Below are 22,411 nucleotides of genomic sequence, written 5' to 3'. Positions count from 1 at the left end.
AGTGTCCACCAGATGCATATACGTTTTGTTTTTCCACATATCTAGCCTGCATTTTCAGTATTTTATGCACATGTGCTTCACTTTTTAATTAGTTAAAAGCTAGCTAGTTGGATTCTGTGTGTGTACTTCCGTTTGTAAAGAAACGCACGAGTTCAAAATATTGAGCGCATGCGGTATACAGAACACACAGCAGCCTAGTGCGGCACCCCCAACGTAGCATTGTGGACTGTTCCATTGATAATAAATGACTTCCGCAGCAACCAAAGAGTTTGACGCATCTGGTGGACATGATGCTACACTTCTCTGTTCAGTAGCAGGGCAAGACTCCTTGAAGATGACATATAGCGTAATGAAATACCTCTCGATGTAAAGGGAAATTAGTTTAAAGTATGTAGCGAATGGCACAGCAGCAGAATAATTTAGTTTGAGTCATCAGGCTAGCAAATGGCATTTAATTCAAAGTAAACTACAATGTGAAGGATATAGGCTTGCCTTGTGATAATCAGGCTAGTAGACCCACATTTTCTTAAACGCAACAACTAGGCTTATCCCATGGCTCTGAAGTGTCCTAGGTCAGTGATTTCCAACCACGTGGCTCAGGGAGCTTCCAAGGGATCCCTGAAAAAGCTGTGATAAAACTAAGATTGAATATAACAGCAGCAAGGCCAAAATGTCTCACATTTTATAGAAGAACTGACTGGCATGGTGCAATTTCATATTTTTCTTTCACCAATTATTGACCACACATTTTGCTGGGGGTCCCTGGATTTAGAAAAAGAAGCTTTTCAGTGGAACTCAGAATGGATCAGAACCCCTAGTTCAGGTAAGTTCAATCATAGGCAACTCTTCTCCTGGAGAGATGTTGGAATCCAACAAAGCCATTAATAATAGCCTAGGCCAATATTCAATGTAAGGCATAGCTGCCTACTAGGTATAGGCCTATGCTAAAACATTTACAGTCTAATTTCAGCAGAAAAGTGAACATGCATTTTATATTTTGTTTAAATTCAGTGAAATGGCCAATTATGCCCTTGTCCAGCTGCCAAAATTAGCCTGCTGGAGCCATTGGTGTTGAAAGGTAGTACTGCCGAATTTTGAAAGTGTGCGTGTGCTCTTGCAGGTAGTCCCGCCTCCCGAGCTTTAAAAGGTCTGACGCGCTTTTACGCACAGTAGCTTTGCAGACAACACTTGGAGGGTGCTGGGCATGTACAGTGGACTTAGACTTTATGTATCCTCACATAGAGAATGACTTCCGACAACTGCGAATCTTTGGATACCTGGCGCAACTCTTCTCCTGGAGAGATGTTGGAATCCAACAAGTCCTTGCGTGAGAGCAATGTCACCAAAAGTGGCAACTGTGGATCCGTATCAGTTGTTTTCCCCATTACTATGATGGTAACGGGAATGGTGGGCAATTCTCTCGCTCTTATGCTGGTATATAGCTCGTACAGAAAAAAAGAAAATAACAGGAAAAAGTCTTTCCTACTCTGCATAGGGTCGCTGGCATTGACTGATCTGTTTGGACAGCTTCTCACCAGCCCGATAGTTATATCGGTTTACAGAGCCGATTTGAAATGGGACAGCATAGACTCATCCGGGAGTCTGTGTGCTTTCTTTGGAGTGTGCATGACAACTTTTGGCCTGTGTTCTCTATTCCTTGCCAGCGCAATGGCAATTGAGAGAGCATTGGCGATTACAAGTCCTCATTGGTACTCCAATCACATGAAAACAAGTGTGACAAAGCAAGTCCTGGCAGTTATATGGTGTCTTGTTCTGTTTTTCGCGCTGTTGCCGATCGCAGGAGTTGGGCAGTACACGCTGCAATGGCCAGGCACTTGGTGCTTCATAAGCACTGGAGACAGAGAGGTCTCGGGCAACATGTTTTTCTCCATCACTTTCGCTGTTCTTGGGATATTCTCACTTCTTGTGACTTTCTCCTGCAACGTCGTCACAATTCGTGGATTACTTATTCGTTGCAAAACGAAATCTGGCACATCTCACTCATCCAAGCAGTGGGAACGATTAACCACGGAGACAGTCATTCAACTATTGGGAATCATGTGCGTGCTGCTTATATGCTGGGCACCTTTACTGGTAAGTTCTGGTGGTTTTACTCGTTTTATAGCAATGTGGTGTTGAACTCTCTAACAGACTAAAATCATATTTGACAAGGCACGCCTATACTACAAATAATTCACAGAACGTACATTTTAATTAAAATTCCAAAGGAATGGTCTCAGTTGCAACCTTATTGACACACGTAGTTTATTAACATCTCATTGGAAGTAAATAATATACCTAATAACTGTATTTAACCTTGTAATGGTTCCTGGAGTAGTAGAAGACTAGGTTAAGGATGGAACTATTACATTCGTATTGCAGAAATGTAGCCTTACAGCGTAATTAAAATGTATAGGCAATGTTCCTGCATTTGCTGAGACTGCATTCATTAGTATTTTTCTTTTTCTTGTAATGCATCATAATGCACCTTTGAAAATTAGTTACGAAATACCTAATAAATACAACACAGCTTTGGTGACACCCTCATCTTTATAAATAATGGTTTTGGCCACTTGGAACTTTTGGAAATGAAGCTTCTCCTCCCGACCATGCCATTCTGCTCCCAAACCTGAAAAAAAAATATATTATCTTCTTAAATAAAGTGAAATCTTCCCTTCTCCTAAAATGCATGTGTACATGTATTAAGACGATTATGACAATGATTTTTTTTGAGTTCACGGTTATTGTCCATAATTGTTGGTTACACGATTATGCAGTAATTGTGCCAGCCCTAGAAATAAATGAAAACCTCACCAGCTAGCTACCAATCTATTTTAGTTTCAATGTCCGATCATTCAAAAAACAAGCTCACTAATTGTTATTTTTACCTTTCCACAAACGGTCTGGTATGTGTTGTTTGATATGAGCAAGTTCACCCATATGTATCAAAGAATAGGTCACGTGTCCACGATTAGTTAGTGGCCACTGCCTGGCCAATGATCTAGCTAGCTACATTTCAGTAATTAGCTATCCTTCTAAATGCGGTGGCCATTGGATAAACTAAGGGGAAAAGTTAGTTATTGTTGCCAGTTATTGTTTCCTGTGGTGTAATCATGTCTAACCAGTTGGCTAATGTAGCCTGTGTGCCCATGAGCTCCCAAGTCTAGATAGCTGTGTCTTTTGGTGTCCATGATTAGCTAGCTAGCTAGTTGGCTACTGCATGGCCAGTGTAAGCCAGCATGCTAACTAGCCAGCTACATTTCAGTCAGTAGCTATCCTTCTAAATGCGATGGTCACTGGATAAACTAGCTATGAGTTGAACATATTTGGCTGAAAACGAACTAGAAGCCAGTTGTTGTTGCCCATGCTGGAATCATACAGTATCTAACCTGCTGGCTCCTGAAGCCCATGACCTCCCGAGTCTAGCTAACGTTAGCTAGCTAGCATCGCTAATTAGTATTTCGCTAGCTAGCTGAGCTGTTTAAGAAAACGGCAGATATTAATCAAACACTGTAGCTAGCTATCAAGCCCTCCTCGGCAACAATGTTTTGGGGCGTGAGAATGTCAGATTCGTATTTAAATTTTATGTTAACTGTCATTGAAGTTGGTGGTTACTACTGGTTTCAGATCCAAGGCGAAGATAAATATTCTACCATGTTTTGGTAAGGGCTCAGAGTGACGTCATGCACTCAAGAAATCACCCGACGAGTTCTATATCGAGACTCATGAATGTTCATGAAATAACCAAAATATAGACCACAAAAATAAGTAGCAATTTGCTCAACTGTTATTTTTTATTTATTTTTATTTAAGTCCTTAATAAAACAACATTTGTATAAAAATACAAATAAAGAATTTATTTTTATTACATTTTAGACTTAATTCTCTAAGGGCCAGATTCCGACCCAAGTTAAGCACATGTAAATGGTACGTAATTCCCTTTTTATGCACTTTTCTCTCTATGCGTATTCTGACCTTGAATTTAAGCATAAGAATAGCGTGCCATTCACCTGCTATTCGTTTTGGGTGGAGATTAAATAAATGAAGGTATGGGGCGACAGAAGCCATTTTCTGACCTTGACGTACAGTTGAAGTCGGAAGTTTACATACCCCTTAGCCAAATACATTTAAACTCAGTTTTTCACAATTCCTGACATTTAATCCTAGTAAAAAGTCCCTGTCTTAGGTCAGTTAGGATCACCACTTTATTTGAAGAATGTGAAATGTCACAATAATAGTAGAGAGAATGATTTATTTCAGCTTTTTTTTCCCCATCACATTCCCAGTGGGTCAGAAGGTTACATACACTCAATTAGTATTTGGTAGCATTGCCTTTAATTTGTTTAACTTGGGTCAAACGTTTTGGGTAGCTTCCACAAGCTTCCCACAGTAAGTTGGGTGAATTTTGGCCCATTCCTCCTGACAGAGATGGTGTAACTGAGTCAGGTTTGTAGGCCTCCTTGCCCGCACACGCTTTTTCAGTTCTGCCCACACATTTTCTATAGGATTGAGGTCAGGGCTTTGTGATGGCCACTCCAATACCTTGACTTTGTTGTCCTTAAGCCATTTTGCCACAACTTTGGAAGTATGCTTGGGGTCATTGTCCATTTGGAAGAACCATTTGCGACTAAGCTTTAACTTCCTGACTGATGTCTTGAGATGTTGCTTCAATATATCCACATAATTTTCCTTCCTCATGATGCTATCTATTTTGTGAAGTGCGCCAGTCCCTCCTGCAGCAAAGCACCCCCACAGCGTGCTTCACGGTTGGGATGGTGTTCTTCGGCTTGCAAGCCTTCCCCTTTTTCCTCCAAACATAACAATGGTCATTATGGCCAAACAGCTCTATTTTTGATTCATCAGACCAGAGGACATTTCTCCAAAAAGTACGATCTTTGTCCACATGTGTAGTTGCAAACCGTAGTCTGGCTTTTTTATGGCGGTTTTGGAGCAGTGGCTTCTTCCTTGCTGAGCGGCCTTTCAGGTTATGTCGATATAGGACTCGTTTTACTGTGGATATAGATACTTTTGTACCTGTTTCCTCCAGCATCTTCACAAGGTCCTTTACTGTTGTTCTGGGATTGATTTGCACTTTTCACACCAAAGTACGTTCATCTCTAGGAGACAGAACGCTTCTCCTTCCTGAGCGGTATGACGGCTGCATGGTCCCATGATGTTTATACTTGTGTACTATTGTTTGTACAGATGAACGTGGTACCTTCAGGCGTTTGAAAATTCCTCCCAAGGATGAACCAGACTTGTGGAAGTCTACCATTTTTTTTCTGAGGTCTTGGCTGATTTCGTTTGATTTTCCCATGAGCAAAGAGGCACTGAGTTTGAAGGTAGGCCTTGAAATACATCCACAGTTACACCTCCAATTGACTCAAATGATGTCAATTAGCCTATCAGAAGCTTCTAAATCCATGACATCATTTTCTGGAATTTTCCAAGCTGTTTAAAGGCATAGTCAACTTAGCTGATGTAAACTTCTGACCCACTGGAATTGTGATACAGTGAATTATAAGTGAAATAATCTGTCTGTAAACAATTGTTGGAAAAATTACTTGTGTCATGCACAAAGTCCTAACCGACTTGCCAAATCTATAGTTTGTTAACAAGAAATTTGTGGAGTGATTGAAAAACGAGTTTTAATGACTCCAACCTAAGTGTATGTAAACTTCCGACTTCAATTGTAATTCCACCACCTTTACGCGCGGGGAAACCATGAATAAGGTATTGCGAACCTACCGGTTCCAAGTTTAAAAAGCATCCAATTTTTCTATTTTTCTATTAGAAAAACTACCATTCTCCATGCACTATAATTTACAACTTGATTAGAGCTATTGATAAGAGTTAGGTAAATTAGTAAATCGTTTGGATAAGGGAATTGCAGCTATAACTATGAAACTAGTCATATGGCCGCAAACTGAAGCATATCAACATATCAACTTTCCCACAGTAAAGTTCATGAAATGATGTGCAATTATGCAGAATTTAATTGTACAGCCTTTTAACTTGCGCGGATGGGCACTCTCGAATGTCTTAATTATAGGCTACCCCGACTTTCTCTGTTTCCTATTTCTATCATGTAAAATATTAGCCACTATCAATATCAGTAGGCTAATAAAAACACATATTCAACTGCCAATTTACTCTTAGTTATCATTCCATTTAATTACATTGTTTTGTTTACCTTAATTTGCTTCCTCTGTAAACACCATCACAGCCATGTGGTTGTAGCTGAGGATCATTAGTAACAGTTGATCATATTTAAAAAAAAGACATAGGCTAATTAAATTGTTATGGAGCGGAGCGCAGACCAAGCCATAACAGTTTGAACCCGACGCATGGGGCAAAAGTTGGCTGTGTCATCACACAGTTCCATGGTTAGCGCAGGCAATAGACGAGGGTATAGCCTACTATTGTACATTATTCATCGCTATTATAATTCTATGTACACTAATCTTCCAACATTACCATGGGTTAAAAAACTGAATCTAGTATATTTTCAGGATTAATCAAACCACCATTTTCTTTCTTTTGTGTGTAAAGGCTCTCCAAACCTGTTTTCTATGATTCATAAATACTTTCCTAACCCTAAATAATCTACAAGATCAGAGATGGGTTTTTTAAATCTACCAATTGATGCAGAAACAGACGAATATGCATACTGTATATTTAGATGTTGGCCAGCAAGTGGGAGGGTTTTCAGTGGTTGAATAACATTTATTCAGCGCTTGCAAGGGAACCAGGCCCGAAAAGCCTGTTATGTGACTGAGTAAGGTATGTCGGAATATCAACTACTGAGAAGTGTGTAGGAAAGGCATGCATACAAAAGGCTTAGGTAATTTGGTAGGTCGGAATCGGGCCCTATAAGACTGGTGCATTTTAGCATGAAAAGCTTCAGGGAGCACATGACGAGAGTACAGATACCGTTTCATTCTGCTGAACATGTGTATGCCTGATAGTGTAATGCTCACATGATATGCAGTATAGTCTATAGGTAAGACAGTCTGTGCTGTAGATAGGTAGTCTCTCCTCGTCCTGTCCCAGAACCAAACCAAGTACTTGACCAGAGGACAGCGTTTAAACAAGATTTTGTTCTGGGTTGCCGAGAATACGAGGCTATCTGGCCAATATCATTCCATAGACAGCCCACACTATGTGTCTTTAGCCTCGTTTATACCTGGTTCTAACATTCGTCAGTTGTCCTGATCTTGCCCACATTCTGATTGTGCCCACATTTGTCGACAGGTGTAGACAATTGAAAGACACAAAGACCACCTCTGGAGGTAGTCAAAGATGCATCTTGTACGGATATCTTTGAAGTGTAAACAAATCCTAATAAGGAAAGCATATACATTTATCCAATGTTGTTGTCCTGCCCTCTAAAAATAGATCACACCGGCCAGTTGAGATAGTGGATAACGATACCTCTACAATTTCTCCAGAATAAAGGTCATGGACTTCATTAGAAACCAAGTGCCTACGCTAAAAAAAAACGCTGGGTTGTTTAGTTTACCCAACTGTTGGGTTGCGGCAGGTAGCTTAGTGGGTAAGAGCGTTGTGCCAGTAACCGAAAGGTCACTGGTTCTAATCCCCGAGCCGACTAGGTGAAAAATCTGTCGATGTGCCCTTAAGCAAGGCACTTAACCCTAATTGCTCCTGTAAGTCGCTCTGGATAAGAGCGTCTGCTAAATGACATAAATGTAGTTGGTTTGTTTTCTTTAAAAAGAGCAAAGTTGAGTTGTTGATGCTGGGGGTGTAGTTTAGTAGGGGCGTGGCTTTAAGATAGTTATTTTTAGCCACCCGTGAGAGTAAATGTAATTATGTTCTTCAGTTCTGTTGTATTGTTATCACATGTTAAGGTTGAACATTTTACGATTTTGTAGCTTCAATGAGGCTTACAGAAGTGTGAATTCCCTAAAAGCCTATGCAAATCCCATTGTTGGGATAGATGCCACCTTATTATAATATGTAATAAATAATCTTAATATTCTAGAAGAATGTGTAAAATGCTAAACATTTTAAGGCAATTTTATTTGCAGTGTGTAAACTTAACATGATGAACAGGAATTACATTTACTGTCACAGGTCGCCAATAAGATATCTGAGTTACCTGGGATAGGCTAAAGTATTCCTTCTAACCCCCCCCCCCCCCCCCCCCCCAAATTGTAAAGTGGTTATCCCACTGGCTATAGGGTGAACGCACCAATTTGTGAGTCGCTCTGGCTAAGAGCGTCTGCTAAATGACGTTGATGTGCCCTTGAGCAAGGCACTTAACCCTAATTGCTCCTGTAAGTCGCTCTGGTTAAGAGCGTCTGCTAAATGACTAAAATGTAAAATGTAAATGTAATCTGAAATCCATGGCCCTAATAAGCAACGCCTCCTGAAAATACCCAGAGAATTACATTAAAAAAGACCCACCTGCTAGGTCAACCCAGCATGAAAGTAAAAAATACCAAACTGTTTAACCCATGTTTGGGTAATCCAAACAACCCAACATGTTGGCTTATTCACGCAACCCAACTGGCTGGGTCAAAATAACCCAGCGTGTGTTCTGTCCAATATTTACCCAGTGATGGGTTACCAAATAACCCAAATTAGGTTGTTTTTGACCCAGCATTTTATAGACTGTACATTTTTTAAGGCCACACCCCTACTAAGCCACGCCTCCAGTCTTCTGAACATATCTCAATAACCCAGCATTAATAACCCAGTATGCAGCATCAATAATACATACGTTTTCAAAGAAAAGAACCCAACTACACTGAACAAAAATATAAATGCAACATGTAAAGTGTTGGTCCCATGTTTCATGAGCTGAAATAAAAAGATCCCAGAAATGTTCCATACGCACAAAAAGTGCATTTCTCTTAAATGTTGTGCACAAATTTGTTTACATCCCTGTTAGTGAGCATTTCTCCTTTGCCAAGATCATCCATCCACCTGACAGGTGTGGCATATCAAGAAGCTGATTTAACACCTTGTGCTGGGGAAAATAAAAGGCCACTCTAAAATGTGCAGTTTTGTCACACAACACAATGCCACAGATGTCTCAGGTTTTGAGGAAGCGTGCAATTGGCATGCTGACTGCAGGAATGTCCACCAGAGCTGTTGACAGATAATTAAATGTTCATTTCTCTACCATAAGCCTCCAACGTCGTTTTAGAGATTTTGGCAGTACGTCCAACCGTCCTCACAACCACAGATCACATGTAACCACGCCAGACCAGGACCTCCACATCCGGCTTCTTCACCTAGGGGATCGTCTGAGACCAGCCACCCGGACTGCTGATGAAACTGTGGGTTTGCACAACTGAAGAATTTCTGCACAAACTGTCAGACACCGTCCCAGGGAAGCTCATCTGTGTGCTCGTTGTCCTCACCAGAGTCTTGACCTGACTGCAGTTCGGCGTCTTAACCGACTTCATTGGGCAAACGCTCACCTTCGATGGTCACTGGCACGCTGGAGAAGTGTGCTCTTCACGGACGAATCCAGGTTTCAACTGTACCGGGCAGATGGCAGACAGTGTGTAAGACGTTGTGTGGGCAAGCGGTTTGCTGATGTCAACGTTGTGATTTGAGTGCCCCATTCCACAGGCCACACTCAACAGCCTGATTAACTCTATGCGAAGGAGATGTGTTGCACTGCATGAGGCAAATGGTGGTAACACCAGATACTGACTGGTTTTCTGATCCACACCCCTACCTTTCAGCAGGACAATAACCTAAAACCCAAGGCCAAATATACAGTTGCTTACCAAGACAGCATTGAATGTTCCTGAGTGGCCTAGTTACAGTTTTGACTTAAAACTTGAATAATTTTTTAAAGATTGAGCAAATATTGTACAATCCAGGTGTGCAAAGCTCTTAGACTTACCCAGAAAGACTAACAGCTATAATCGCTGCCAAAGTAACCGCTTCCAAAGTTGATTCTAACATGTATTGACTCAGGGGTGTGAATACTTATGTAAATTAGATATTTCTGTATTTCATTTTCAATAAATGTGCAAAAATGTCTAAAAACATGTTTTCACTTTGTCATTATGGGGTATTGTGTGTAGATGGATGAGAGAGAAATCTATGTAATCCATTTTGAATTCAGGCTGTAACACAACAAAATGTGGAATAAGTCAAGGGGTATGAATATTTTCTGAAGGCATTGTATGTAAACATCTATGCGTAAATATCAAACCTGGCCAGACATCTCTTTGGTAAATGTGGTGCACCATTAGATGCACTTTTTGGCGTACTCTATCATTTAACCTGTTTCTGTTTCTACTGTGTGCAATAAGGCCTAAGTGTAATTTGTATTTAAACTGTGTATTTATTGTATTTTGTACACACATCCAGATACTCAGCTCGTTTGTGCAGTTACTTTTTTAGGGATAGGACAGGCTGTGGACAGAGCTAGGTTATCGGAACAGTATTACACCCAGTCTTAAATCGTTGGATAACAAAAGTAGGTTATAATGATGAGATTATACAACTATTGACTATAAAAGTGTGTGGTTTCTGTCGATTTACACAGCTTGTCATAAGGGGATGTCCAAGGCAGGTTGGATTAATTTGCAGTGGGCAGATGAGACACATTTTATTACCATGTGTAGACACAACAAATCTCAATCAGTTAGTGATCGGATCATCTTTTAATCAGATGACGACAACCACATGTTAACCACAGCTTTTGAGAGCTGATTAAAATCCTTAAGACTATTGACGCACCCGTAACATAATAAAAAAATACCCACGGGCAGCAGGTAGCTTAGTGGTTAAGAGCGTTGTGCCAGTAACCAAAAAGGTCGCTGTTTCTAATCCCCGAGCCGACTAGGTGAAAAATCTGTCTGTGCCCTTGAGCAAGGCACTTAACCCTAATTGCTCCTGTAAGTCGCTCTGGATAAAGCGTCTGCTAAATGACTAAAATGTAAATGTAATACAAATCTGTCCATTTAATCAAGAGATATCAGCATCTCAATCCACCACATACGTCTATGTCGGCCTTCCGTATCTGTGGTGGAAGGTGGCCAAGCTACAGCAGTGTTTGTCAGACCATGAGACATTCCGAAAATCGGTCTTCTCACAAAAACGTGTGTAGCATCCCAATGTTTTGCTCTAAGACCCCAACAAGCCCCGTGGGACTCGTCTGAAGTCAGTAACGCTGATGTGCCAACTTCTGTCTGTAGCATCTAATATGAATCTGAAGTCAAACGGGTTTATCAAGTTTATCCACGTTTCTCCAAATGTCACATTTCAAAGTGTTTTTGACACCCTAGGTTGCTCGTCCTTCTGAGCGTCACATGTTCAATTCCAGTGGTAGACACTCATTTTGAATTATTTACACTGCTCAAAAAAATAAAGGGAACACTTAAACAACACAATGTAACTCCAAGTCAATCACACTTCTGTGAAATCAAACTGTCCACTTAGGAAGCAACACTGATTGACAATACATTTCACATTCTGTTGTGCAAATGGAATAGACAACAGGTGGAAATTATAGGCAATTAGCAAGACACCCCCAATAAAGGACTGGTTTTGCAGGTGGTGACCACAGACCACTTCTCAGTTCCTATGCTTCCTGGCTGATGTTTTGGTCACTTTTTAATGCTGGTGGTGCTTTCACTCTAGTGGTAGCATGAGACGGAGTCTACAACCCACACAAGTGGCTCAGGTAGTGCAGCTCATCCAGGATGGCACATCAATGCGAGCTGTGGCAAGAAGGTTTGCTGTGTCTGTCAGCGTAGTGTCCAGAGCATGGAGGCGCTACCAGGAGACAGGCCAGTACATCAGGAGACATGGAGGAGGCCGTAGCAGGGCAACAACCCAGCAGCAGGACTGCTACCTTCGCCTTTGTGCAAGGAGCAGGAGGAGCACTGCCAGAGCCCTGCAAAATGACCTCCAGCAGGCCACAAATGTGAATGTGTCTGCTCAAACGGTCAGAAACAGACTCCATGAGGGTGGTATGAGGGCCCGACGTCCACAGGTGGGGGTTGTGCTTACAGCCCAACACTGTGCAGGACATTTGGCATTTGCCAGAGAACACCAAGATTGGCAAATTCGCCACTGGCGCCCTGTGCTCTTCACAGATGAAAGCAGGTTCACACTGAGCACATGTGACAGACGTGACAGAGTCTGGAGACGCTGTGGAGAACGTTCTGCTGCCTGCAACATCCTCCAGCATGTTTGGCGGTGGGTCAGTCATGGTGTGGGGTGGCATTTCTTTGGGGGGCCGCACAGCCCTCCATGTGCTCGCCAGAGGTAGCCGGACTGCCATTAGGTACCGAGATGAGGTCCTCAGTCCCCTTGTGAGACCATATGCTGGTGCGGTTGGCCCTGGGTTCCTCCTAATGCAAGACAATGCTAGACCTCATGTGGCTGGAGTGTGTCAGCAGTTCCTGCAAGAGGAAGGCATTGATGCTATGGACTGGCCCGCCCGTTCCCCAGACATGAATCCAATTGAGCACATCTGGGACATCATGTCTCGCTCCATCCACCAACGCCACGTTGCACCACAGACTGTCCAGGAGTTGGCGGATGCTTTAGTCCAGGTCTGGTAGGAGATCCCTCAGGAGACCATCCGCCACCTCATCAGGAGCATGCCCAGGCGTTGTAGGGAGGTCATACAGGCACGTGGAGGCCACACACACTACTGAGCCACACACACTATTTTGACTTGTTTTAAGGACATTGCATCAAAGTTGGATCAGCCTGTAGTGTGGTTTTCCACTTTAATTTTGAGGGTGACTCCAAATCCAGACCTCCATGGGTTGATAAATTTGATTTCCATTGATCATTTTTGTGTGATTTTGTTGTCAGCACATTCAACTATGTAAAGAAAAAAGTATTTAATAAGATTATTTCATTCATTCAGATCTAGGATGTGTTATTTTAGTGTTCCCTTTATTTTTTTGAGCAGTGTAGTTTTAACCCTATCCCAAACCTTAACCATTCAGAATTAATGAAGGAAGATGCTGAGCAGATGGGGAGGAGCAACCCAAGCAACTTCAAAATAAATTTGACATTTGGAAATGTGGTTAAACATCAGAATGTAGTCAAATTGGTCAAACCGTGAGATCTTGTTGGACCACTTACAGTACATGCTCTGGCATTCAAAAGCAGCCCTATCAAAGAACTGTCAATTAATAATGATATCAATGGATGGAATCAGTGAATGAATGGCTGCAGCAACAGTCTGACAAGCACAACTAGCTATGCATAAAAAATTAGGCCTAATTAGACAAAATAGCAAATAAGTAATTCAAACGACTTAGTATCTCATCTGAATGACTTAAACAAGATATTAAGTTGTTTCCGTTGTTTGTACGAGATACTAAGTCATCTGGACAAGATTATTCCAAGACTGTTATTATATTTGTTTGGGTCTTGGGCTTCAGGGCTTCCGTAGCATCTTCCCATGTCCTACCAAGGGTCCCAATTTATGGTGTGTCGCTAAATGTGTTCCATGGCTGGTGTAACTACACTTAATTTGTATAACTACACTCCAGATAGACCTACACAATGCACTACAGGTTTACTAATAACACTGTAAGCACAGTTGTAACAAATATAGCCTATTTATCTGCAGCGTTATTACAATGTACCTACCTATGTAATTACCATAAATACATAGATTTAGCAACAATTATTTATTTAAATTGTATTTAACCTTTATTTAGACAGGGGAGTCCCATTGAGAGCAATGTCTATTTTCCAAGTGAGCCCTGCATGACAAAACCAAACAATTACATAATCAAGGAAGGATCATAAGAAACATACACATTTTTTTTTTGGGTTAAACCACATTCCCAATGCGTCTAACTGTAGAGTATTCTGACAATTTTTCCATAAGTGAGGTGTGTAGAAACTGAAAGCCGTTTTACCGAAATCTGTAGTGACAGCAGGAATTTCAAGTTAGCCATCCATGTGACCAGGTATGGTATGTCGTATATCTATAAGTTAGTAATGATGTTAAGTAAAGCGACATCCTCCAAGGTACTCTTGATACAATTGTCACTGACTCTCTTCTTTAGGTGCTGATGTTAAGAATGATCTCGACACAGACGTCTTCACATCACTGCAAACCGGCAGAAGTGTCTTTCACTCTTAGTCCTAGTCGAGACATCCAGGTGGACTGTAACTTCTTTCTCACCGCCATCCGCCTGGCCTCTCTGAACCAGATCCTGGACCCTTGGGTTTACCTGCTTCTAAGGGAGATTCTACTGCGCAAGTTCTGCCAGGTGGCCAATGCTGTGTCCAACTGCTCCATAGATGGACAAAAGGAGACTCAGACGGCCCTGGATGCTCTCAACAAGCAGCCTGCCGACACTAACAGTCTGTAGAAACAGTAAATGGACCGGATCAAACTTAAGAATAACCTGACCTGATTTATTATTCTATCACCCACAGTCCAAAACCACTCGGATGAATACAAAACAGTTATTGTGCTGGACACATTCCCAGAACAAGCATGACGTTGCTGACACAAGAATATTGTGCCACTAATGACAGAAATGACTTTGTTAGTGTGTTAATGGGCCCGGCAATGCTCTCCATGTGCACTTATTTTTGTTTGGTTGCATACATTCCAGTGAGGCTCACAAAACCAGCATGTGAAAACGTGACCTCTGCAATCTTCACTTTGGACTGTCAATGGAAGCCAATGAGTTCCAGGGGGATTTTTTACATGGTTGCTCAATAACATTACAGCCCTACCAAACACAGAAAACAGACATTCTAAATCAGAAGATACCATTTTGTTTTTCAACCAACAAGTTAAAACAATGTCAGTGAATTATTAGAGTGTTCGTAAGGGGATGTGACGCAGCCTTTTGACAGTTGACAATTATTGATGGAATATAGTTTTTGACCTTCTGGAATCACATTTGCATTTGTATTTAATGCAACCAAGTTGATTCCCGAGTGGCGCAGTGGTCTAAGGCACTGCATTGCATTGCTAGCTGTGCCACTAGAGATCCTGGTTTGAATCCAGGCTCTGTCATAGCCGGTCGCGACCGGGAGACCCATGGGGCGGCGCACTATTGGCCCAGCGTCGTCCAGGGTAGGGAATGGCCGGCAGGGATGTAGCTCAGTTGGAAGAGCATGGCGTTTGCAATGCCAGGGTTGCGGGTTCGATTCCCACTGGGGCCAGTATGAAAAAATAAAAATAAAAATGTATGCACTCACTAACTGTAAGTCGCTCTGGATAAGAGCATCTGCTAAATTACTAAAATGTAAAATGTTATGATGGCTGAAATGTGTGATATTTTTAATTCAAATCATTCTGAAACCTCTGAAGTGCAATGCAAGTGTACTCGAAACTGGAATTGAATGTGCAGTATTATATATGCTAATTTAAGAAGATTGAAAAATGCATTGATTATATGGAAAAGGCATTGATATGTGTCGTTTCGGTGTTGAACACTGAAGTTTGTGTTGAACTATGAATGTGCTGAAGATGCTACATATTAGGGATATGCTGTCATATGTACAGGGGGGTCCATAATTATTGGCACCCTTGACAGAAAATGAGCAAAAAAAAACTGTATAAAATAAATGATATAAATGCTATATTGTATGCAAAACAAATGCGATAATATTTTATACTAATACAATTGCTCAGAGAAAGATTTTGTTCAACAAGTAATTCTAAAACATCTCTAAAAGATAGGGGTGAAAGTTATTGGCACCCCTGTTTGCAGTAGGCCTACTCCAGTACCCTTGTGAGGATAACGACACTGTTGATGGAATATCGTTTTGACCTAATGGAATTACATTTGTATTTCATATAACAAAGTTGATGTTAAATGTAATAATGGCTGGAATGTGTGACATGTTTAATTCAAATCATTCTTAACTTTTTTTTCTTGGAACACTCCTCCATACAGAATATTTCCAGATCCTTGATATCCTTCATCTGGGCTTATGGACTGCCCTCTTTAATTCAAACCACAGGTTTTCAAAGTCCGACAGATGGCCATTGCAGAATGTGGATTTTGTGGTCAATTAACCAAGACAAATAATATAATTGCCCCATTTTTTAAGCATACTATATAGGTCAGTATCTATATTATTTATTTGATTGTCTTTTTTTACTCATCTTTATCAAGGTTGCCAAAAATTATGGACCCCATTGAGCTTCTGCTATTTACATTTTGGTTATTTACATTTTGGTCATGTAAAGGTTTTGTTTATTCCTATTGTCTCTTGAATCGCTTGTTTTATAAGGGCTTGAATATGTTCAAACAAAAGCCTTGGTAGACCTGAGTTAATTATTTTTCTTAAGCATGTACTGTACATTTCTCATATGGTCATGCCTACAGCAGCCTATGCTGTGAATGGATATGATAACGTTCTCTTTCATGTTGCATGTGGTAGTTCATGAATCATGTCAGTGGGATGATGTTCTCCATGAGCCATTACTTCTTTTTCATCAGTCCAGTACCCTGGACAACAACATGAAAGACGTCATACTGTACAGTGCCTCACCTTGCCTTACCATGCCTAGCGTATTGAAAAACATTTATGAGCCAACTACCCAGTTGGTTACTTGGCTAACAGAATGATGCTAACTGGCAGGCAAACTTGAGAGCTTGTGTATTTTCAGTTTCTCACCTACGGCAATGATTATCTGTCAAAATGGTTATTACAGACAGAATGTATAATTTAATGATTGTCAAACCAGTATGCCTCAGAAACCAGCTCAAAGGGTTTAACCGTAGGAAGTTATTGAGATTGAAAGGAGAGATAGAGTCGAATACTGTGCTATTGCAGCATAGAGAGCACTTTATCTATGGAGTTTTGGATGCATTTTGCACAGGAACACATTTCTGTGACATTGAGTAACGTTCATATTTATGTTGTATTCATTTATTATAGGTGTTAAACATGCTAATTTATTATTTTATGAGAGGCAAATTTCTACTCTATATGGTGGTCAATTTAATGAAGGGATTTTAATTTTAATCTCTGTGTGTGTAGAAATTGGGTGCACACTGCACGTGTCTGAGTGATTGAAGTGGAGAGAACAGGGCAAGGTTAGGTGGCTTGGGTCCCTGATTAGCTTCTTGACCTTCCTGCGACACCTGGTGTTGTAGGTGTCCTGTAGGGCAGGCAGTGTGCACCCAATGGTGCGTTCGGCTGCACGCATCACCCTCTGAAGAGCCTTGCGGTCCAGTGGCGGTGGAGTTGCCGTACCAGGCTGTGATGCAGCCTGACAGTATGCTCTTGATGGTGCTCCTGTAGAACACTGAAGGCCCCCGGGGACAGGCCACATTTTGTGCCTTCTTCACTACAGTGTCCGTGTGGTTAGACCATTTTAGCTTCTCTGAGATGTGTACGCAGAGGAATTTCAAGTTATTGACCGTCTCCATGGCGGCGCCGTTGATGAGAATTGGGCGTTTCCAGCCTGGTTCCTCCTGAAGTCCACAATCAGCTCCTTTGCTTTGCTAACATTGAGGGAGAGGTTGTTTACTTGGCACCACCCTGTCAGAGTGCCTACCTTCTCCCTGTAGGCTGTCTCGTCGTTGTTGGTGATCAGGCCTACTACTGACGTGTCGTCAGCGAACTTGATGATGGAGTTAGAACTGTGTGAGGCCATATAGTCGTGGGTATACAGAGAATAGAGGAGGGGACTGAGGACGCACCCTTGTGGGGCCCAGTGTTGAGGACCAGTGTCGAGGAGGTATTGTTGCCTACCTTCACCACCTGGGGGCGGCCCGTCAGGAAGCCCAGGACCCAGTTGTATAGGGAGGAGTTCAGACCCAGGGCTGTGAGCTTTGTAATGAGCTTACAGGGCACTATGGTGTTGAAGGCCGAGCTGGTCGATGAACAGCATCCTCACGTATGCATTCCCTTTGTCCAGGTGGGCAAGAGCAGTGTGCAGTGCAATGGTGATTGCTTCGTCCGTGGATCTCTCAGGGCGGTACGCGAATTGGCACGGCTAGAAATGCCATCTGGGCCAGAAGCCTTGCGAGGGTTAACACGTTTGAATGTCTTACATACGTCCTCAGTGGAGACTGTGTGTGTAGCCCACGTTGTCAGAGAATATTTTCATCAGGGGCTCTCCTCGGCAGCTCAGGGTCATTGTGCTCGAATTTTGAGAAGCTGTTTAGCTCGTCTGGTAGGGTGGCATTGGTGTCCGTGATGTGGCTGGCTTTCTTTTTGTAATCCGTGATCGTTAGGGGCCCCTGCCACATACGCCTTGTGTCTGACCCGCTGAATTTCTCCTCCACTTTGTCTCTATACTTGTGTTTCACATTCTTGATCGATCTGCATAAGTCATATTTGTACTGTTTAACCAAACTATTGTCCCCAGTCACCTTGCCCTGTTTATAAGCAGCATCTCTCTCTTTCTGTTTTCCTACAAGGCTGCTATCAATCCACAATTTTTTATTGGGTACGTTTTGAAAGATACTATCGGTATCACGTCATCTATGCATTTTTTGATGAAAATGCTGTTATACCATTTTAATTGTCCATAGGCAATTTTCCAAGGCTTTGCTCTTCAGACCACATGGAGGTAAATATGACATTTTCCTCATGCAGTACTTCCACAATAGAAAGGAAAAAAGGTGATAATGATCCCTGCTGAGTACACTCGCTCCATTTCAACACTTAGTAATCTGTTCCATAATGACTAACATTTTCTTTATATGAAATGCATTCTAAGCTTTGCAAGACATAATTTGCTCTCATAAAATATGAATGAATAAGACCAGTAGGCCTACTACTCAGATATATGTGGATAGAAGATTGAGAAAAATAACTTTAATGTTGGCTTAGCTATATCATCTATGCTAAGAGAAAAGAATGCATACACTGTAATTCAATGTTGCACCCTCATGGGTAACACTAAGGTACTACATTAAGGTACCCTTTATTGGGGTTTTAAAGACATTGAATTATTAGTTCCTATTGTAGAGACCATAACCCAACACCTAGCACCCTCTAAGAGGTTTGTAAGGGCTAAGGTGTTGGGTTGACAGTCGTTGGACCCGGGTTTGACTCCTGGGCAGGGCCACCCCCAAAATACGTTGCATTGGTGTAAGACATGAGATGAAGCTACCATGATGCCATTGACTGCGTGCCCTGAGGGGCTTGAGAAAGAGAATTGCAGGGGCGCACTTTCCGAAGGACACCTACCAACCTAGCAAGAGGTATGGCTCTATTTGCATACGGCTAAGGTGTTGGGTTGGTAGTCGATGGTTTGAGTACTGGTTGGATTACCCCTTTATTCGCTGCAATAGGTAGTTTAATTATAAATAATGAGTTATTGTAGCATTTGAAATTAGTTTAAATTGTGTGATCTGTCATTTTGGTGATGCCAAATAATGGGTTTATATTGCTCCACTGTAATTTCTGTTATTAACGTTACAGATATAGGATCTTAATTTAAGCCAGTTTGCTACAGCAGGAAAATAATCATGCAGCAACAGGTAATGTGAATAATTATGTGGATTATAATTAATGGAATTCTTTTTAGGGGTTGATACATTTTTCATTAGGGCAAATAAAGTCTAACATGTTAAAGTGGAAATTACAAACTTAAGAAGCCTTTATAAACCTTGAATATACTACAAGTTTGCATTTCCTGCTGTACAGGAACATTCTCAGCAACAAAAGACTGATCAAATTAAGATCCTACATCTGTACACACCCACATATAGCTCACTATTTGAGCAAGCACCAAAATGACAATCACCTAATTTTAACCAATGAGTTAACTACTACCCTTTACAGCCCCCCTAAAGGCATCTGCATACATATGTTTGGTTTGCTCCTAGCTGAACTCGGCTAGGCGAAGTGAACGTCTGTGTTCGCATACTCCCTTAAAATCGCTTGAAAAATGAGACAAAAGCAACAATATTACATTACATTTTAGTCATTTAGCAGACGCTCTTACTGTTTGTCTCTCTTGTTATTCCCTCAGAAATTATCTAAGATAATTAAGAAATCTGTAATTCATTGACGTTTTTAGCAAATAGGACTTAGTCGTGCAATTTTACATCTAAATAAGATGTTTGGTGCTGTATTTTTCAAGTGAAATGTGCATGAAAACTAGTAGTCTGTCGTTGAATGACAAACACTTAAAGCTGAAGTCGGAAGTTTACATATACCTTAGCCAAATACATTTAAACTTAGTTTTTCCACAATTCCTGACATTTAATCCTAGTAACAATTCAGTTAGGATCACCACTTTATTTTAAGAATATGAAATGTCAGAATAATAGTAGAGGGAATTATTTATTTCAGCTTTTATTTACATTTACATTTTAGTCATTTAGCAGACGCTCTTATCCAGAGCGACTTACAGTTAGTGAGTGCATACATTTATTTATTTATTTTTCATACTGGCCCCCCGTGGGAATCCAACCCACAACCCTGGCGTTGCAAACGCCATGCTCTACCAACTGAGCTACATCCCTGCCGGCCATTCCCTCCCCTACACTGGACGACGATGGGCCAATTGTTCGCCGCCCCATGGGTCTTTCATTACATTCCCAGTGGGTCAGAAGTTTACATACACTCAATTAGTATTTGGTAGCATTGCCTTTAAATTGTTTAACTTGGGTCAAACATTTTGGGTAGCCTTCCACAAGCTTCCCATAATAAGTTGGGTGAATTTTGGCCCATTCCTCTTGACAGAGCTGGTGTAACGGAGTCAGGTTTGTAGGTCTCCTTGCTTGCACACGCTTTTTCAGTTCTGCCCACAAATGTTCTATAGGATTGAGGTCAGGGCTTTGTGATGGCCACTCCAAGACCTTGACTTTGTTGTCCTTAAGCCATTTTGCCACAACTTTGGAAGTATGCTTGGGGTCATTGTCCATTTGGAAGACCCATTTGCGACCAAGCTTTAACTTCCTGACTGATGTCTTGAGATGTTGCCTCAATATATCCACATAATTTTCCTTCCTCATGATGCCATCTATTTTGTAAGTGCACCAGTCCCTCCTGCAGCAAAGCACCCCCACAGCATGATGCTGCCACCCCCCTGCTTCAAGGTTGGGATGGTGTTCTTCGGCTTGCAAGTGACCTCCTTTTTCCTCCAAACATAAAGATGGTCATTATGGCCAAACAGTTCTATTTATGTTTCATCAGACCAGAGGACATTTCTCCAAAAAGTAAGATATTTGTCCCCATGTGCAGTTGCAAACCGTAGTCTGGCTTTTTTATGGCGGTTTTGGAGCAGTGGCTTCTTCCTTGCTGAGTGGCCTTTCAGGTTATGTCGATATAGGACTCGTTTTACTGTGGATATAGATACTTTTGTACCTGTTTCCTCCAGTATCTTCACAAGGTCCTTTGTTGTTGTTCTGGGATTGATTTGCACTTTTTGCACCAAAGTACGTTAATCTCTAGGAGACAGAACAGTTCTCCTTCCTGAACGGTATGACGGTTGCGTGGTCCCATGGTGTTTATACTTGCGTACTATTGTTTGTACAGATGAACGTGGTACCTTCAGGCGTTTGGAAATTGCTCCCAAGGATGAACCAGACTTGTGGAGGTCTACAATTTTTTGTCTGAGGTCTTGGCTGATTTCTTTTGATTTTCCCATGATGTCAAGCAAAGAGGCACTGAGTTTGAAGGTAGGCCTTGAAATACATCCACAGGTACACCTCCAATTGACTCAAATTATGTCAATTAGCCTATCAGAAGCTTCTAAAGCCATGACATCATTTTCTGGAATTTTCCAAGCTGTTTAAAAGGCACAGTCAACTTAGTGTATGTAAACTTCTGACCCACTGGAATTGTGATACAGTGAATTATAAGTGAAATAATCTCATGCACAAAGTAGATATCCTAACCGACTTGCCAAAACTATAGTTTGTTAACAAGAAATGTGTGGATTGGTTGAAAAACGAGTTTTAATGACTCCAACCTAAGTGTATGTAAACTTCCGATTTCAACTGTAATTGAAGAATCCCTACTGTTGACCAATTACCGACGAAGGGTACTTTGACAAGCCTCAAGAAAAAAAAAATTGTGTGTGCTCGAACAGCCGAAAAAGAAACTGCCGAACGCTGCCAAACACCAAAACGAACAAAAATTTCACAAATTTGTCATAATATATGTGCAAACTGTTTCGACAGTAAGCTTTAGAGGGTACCTAAATGAAAAGCGATACCATTATTATGATTTTGTTTTTGTTTTTGCCTTACACCAAAACCGCTAGAAACCAGTTCTGATTAATAGGTCTATATAACTTGTTGTGCCTCTGCACATGTTGTGAGCAGACCAGCATGCAGCCTGAGCAATTATCCACAAAAGAGATCTGCTTCAGTCTACAGGGGCATAATTACATCATTTTGAGAATGGTGTTTTATGAGCCCTGGAGGATCCACAGTTGCTAATTGAATCCAGATTGCTATGTCAGATCACTCATGCATGTAGCTGATTGCCTGTTTGCCCCGTG

The 22,411-nt window shown here is 41.4% G+C and overlaps 1 protein-coding gene across 1 annotated transcript; it reads left to right on the top strand.

Annotated features, from left to right (window-relative positions):
- Positions 1-1,245: 1,245 nt before the first annotated feature.
- On the top strand, positions 1,246-14,342 carry ptger3 (prostaglandin E receptor 3 (subtype EP3); the record flags this gene model as incomplete). The annotated part of the gene is made up of 2 exons (XM_084162889.1): positions 1,246-2,094; positions 14,034-14,342. The coding sequence occupies 2 exons, from the start codon at positions 1,246-1,248 to the stop codon at positions 14,340-14,342; spliced, it is 1,158 nt and encodes a 385-aa protein (XP_084019015.1).
- Positions 14,343-22,411: the final 8,069 nt, after the last annotated feature.

Source organism: Coregonus lavaretus, assembly GCF_964263955.1.
Source record: "Coregonus lavaretus genome assembly, chromosome: 6".
Taxonomy (NCBI): domain Eukaryota; kingdom Metazoa; phylum Chordata; class Actinopteri; order Salmoniformes; family Salmonidae; genus Coregonus; species Coregonus lavaretus.
The sequence above is the reverse complement of the archived record's forward strand: the minus strand, read 5'-3'. Positions and strand labels throughout refer to the sequence as shown.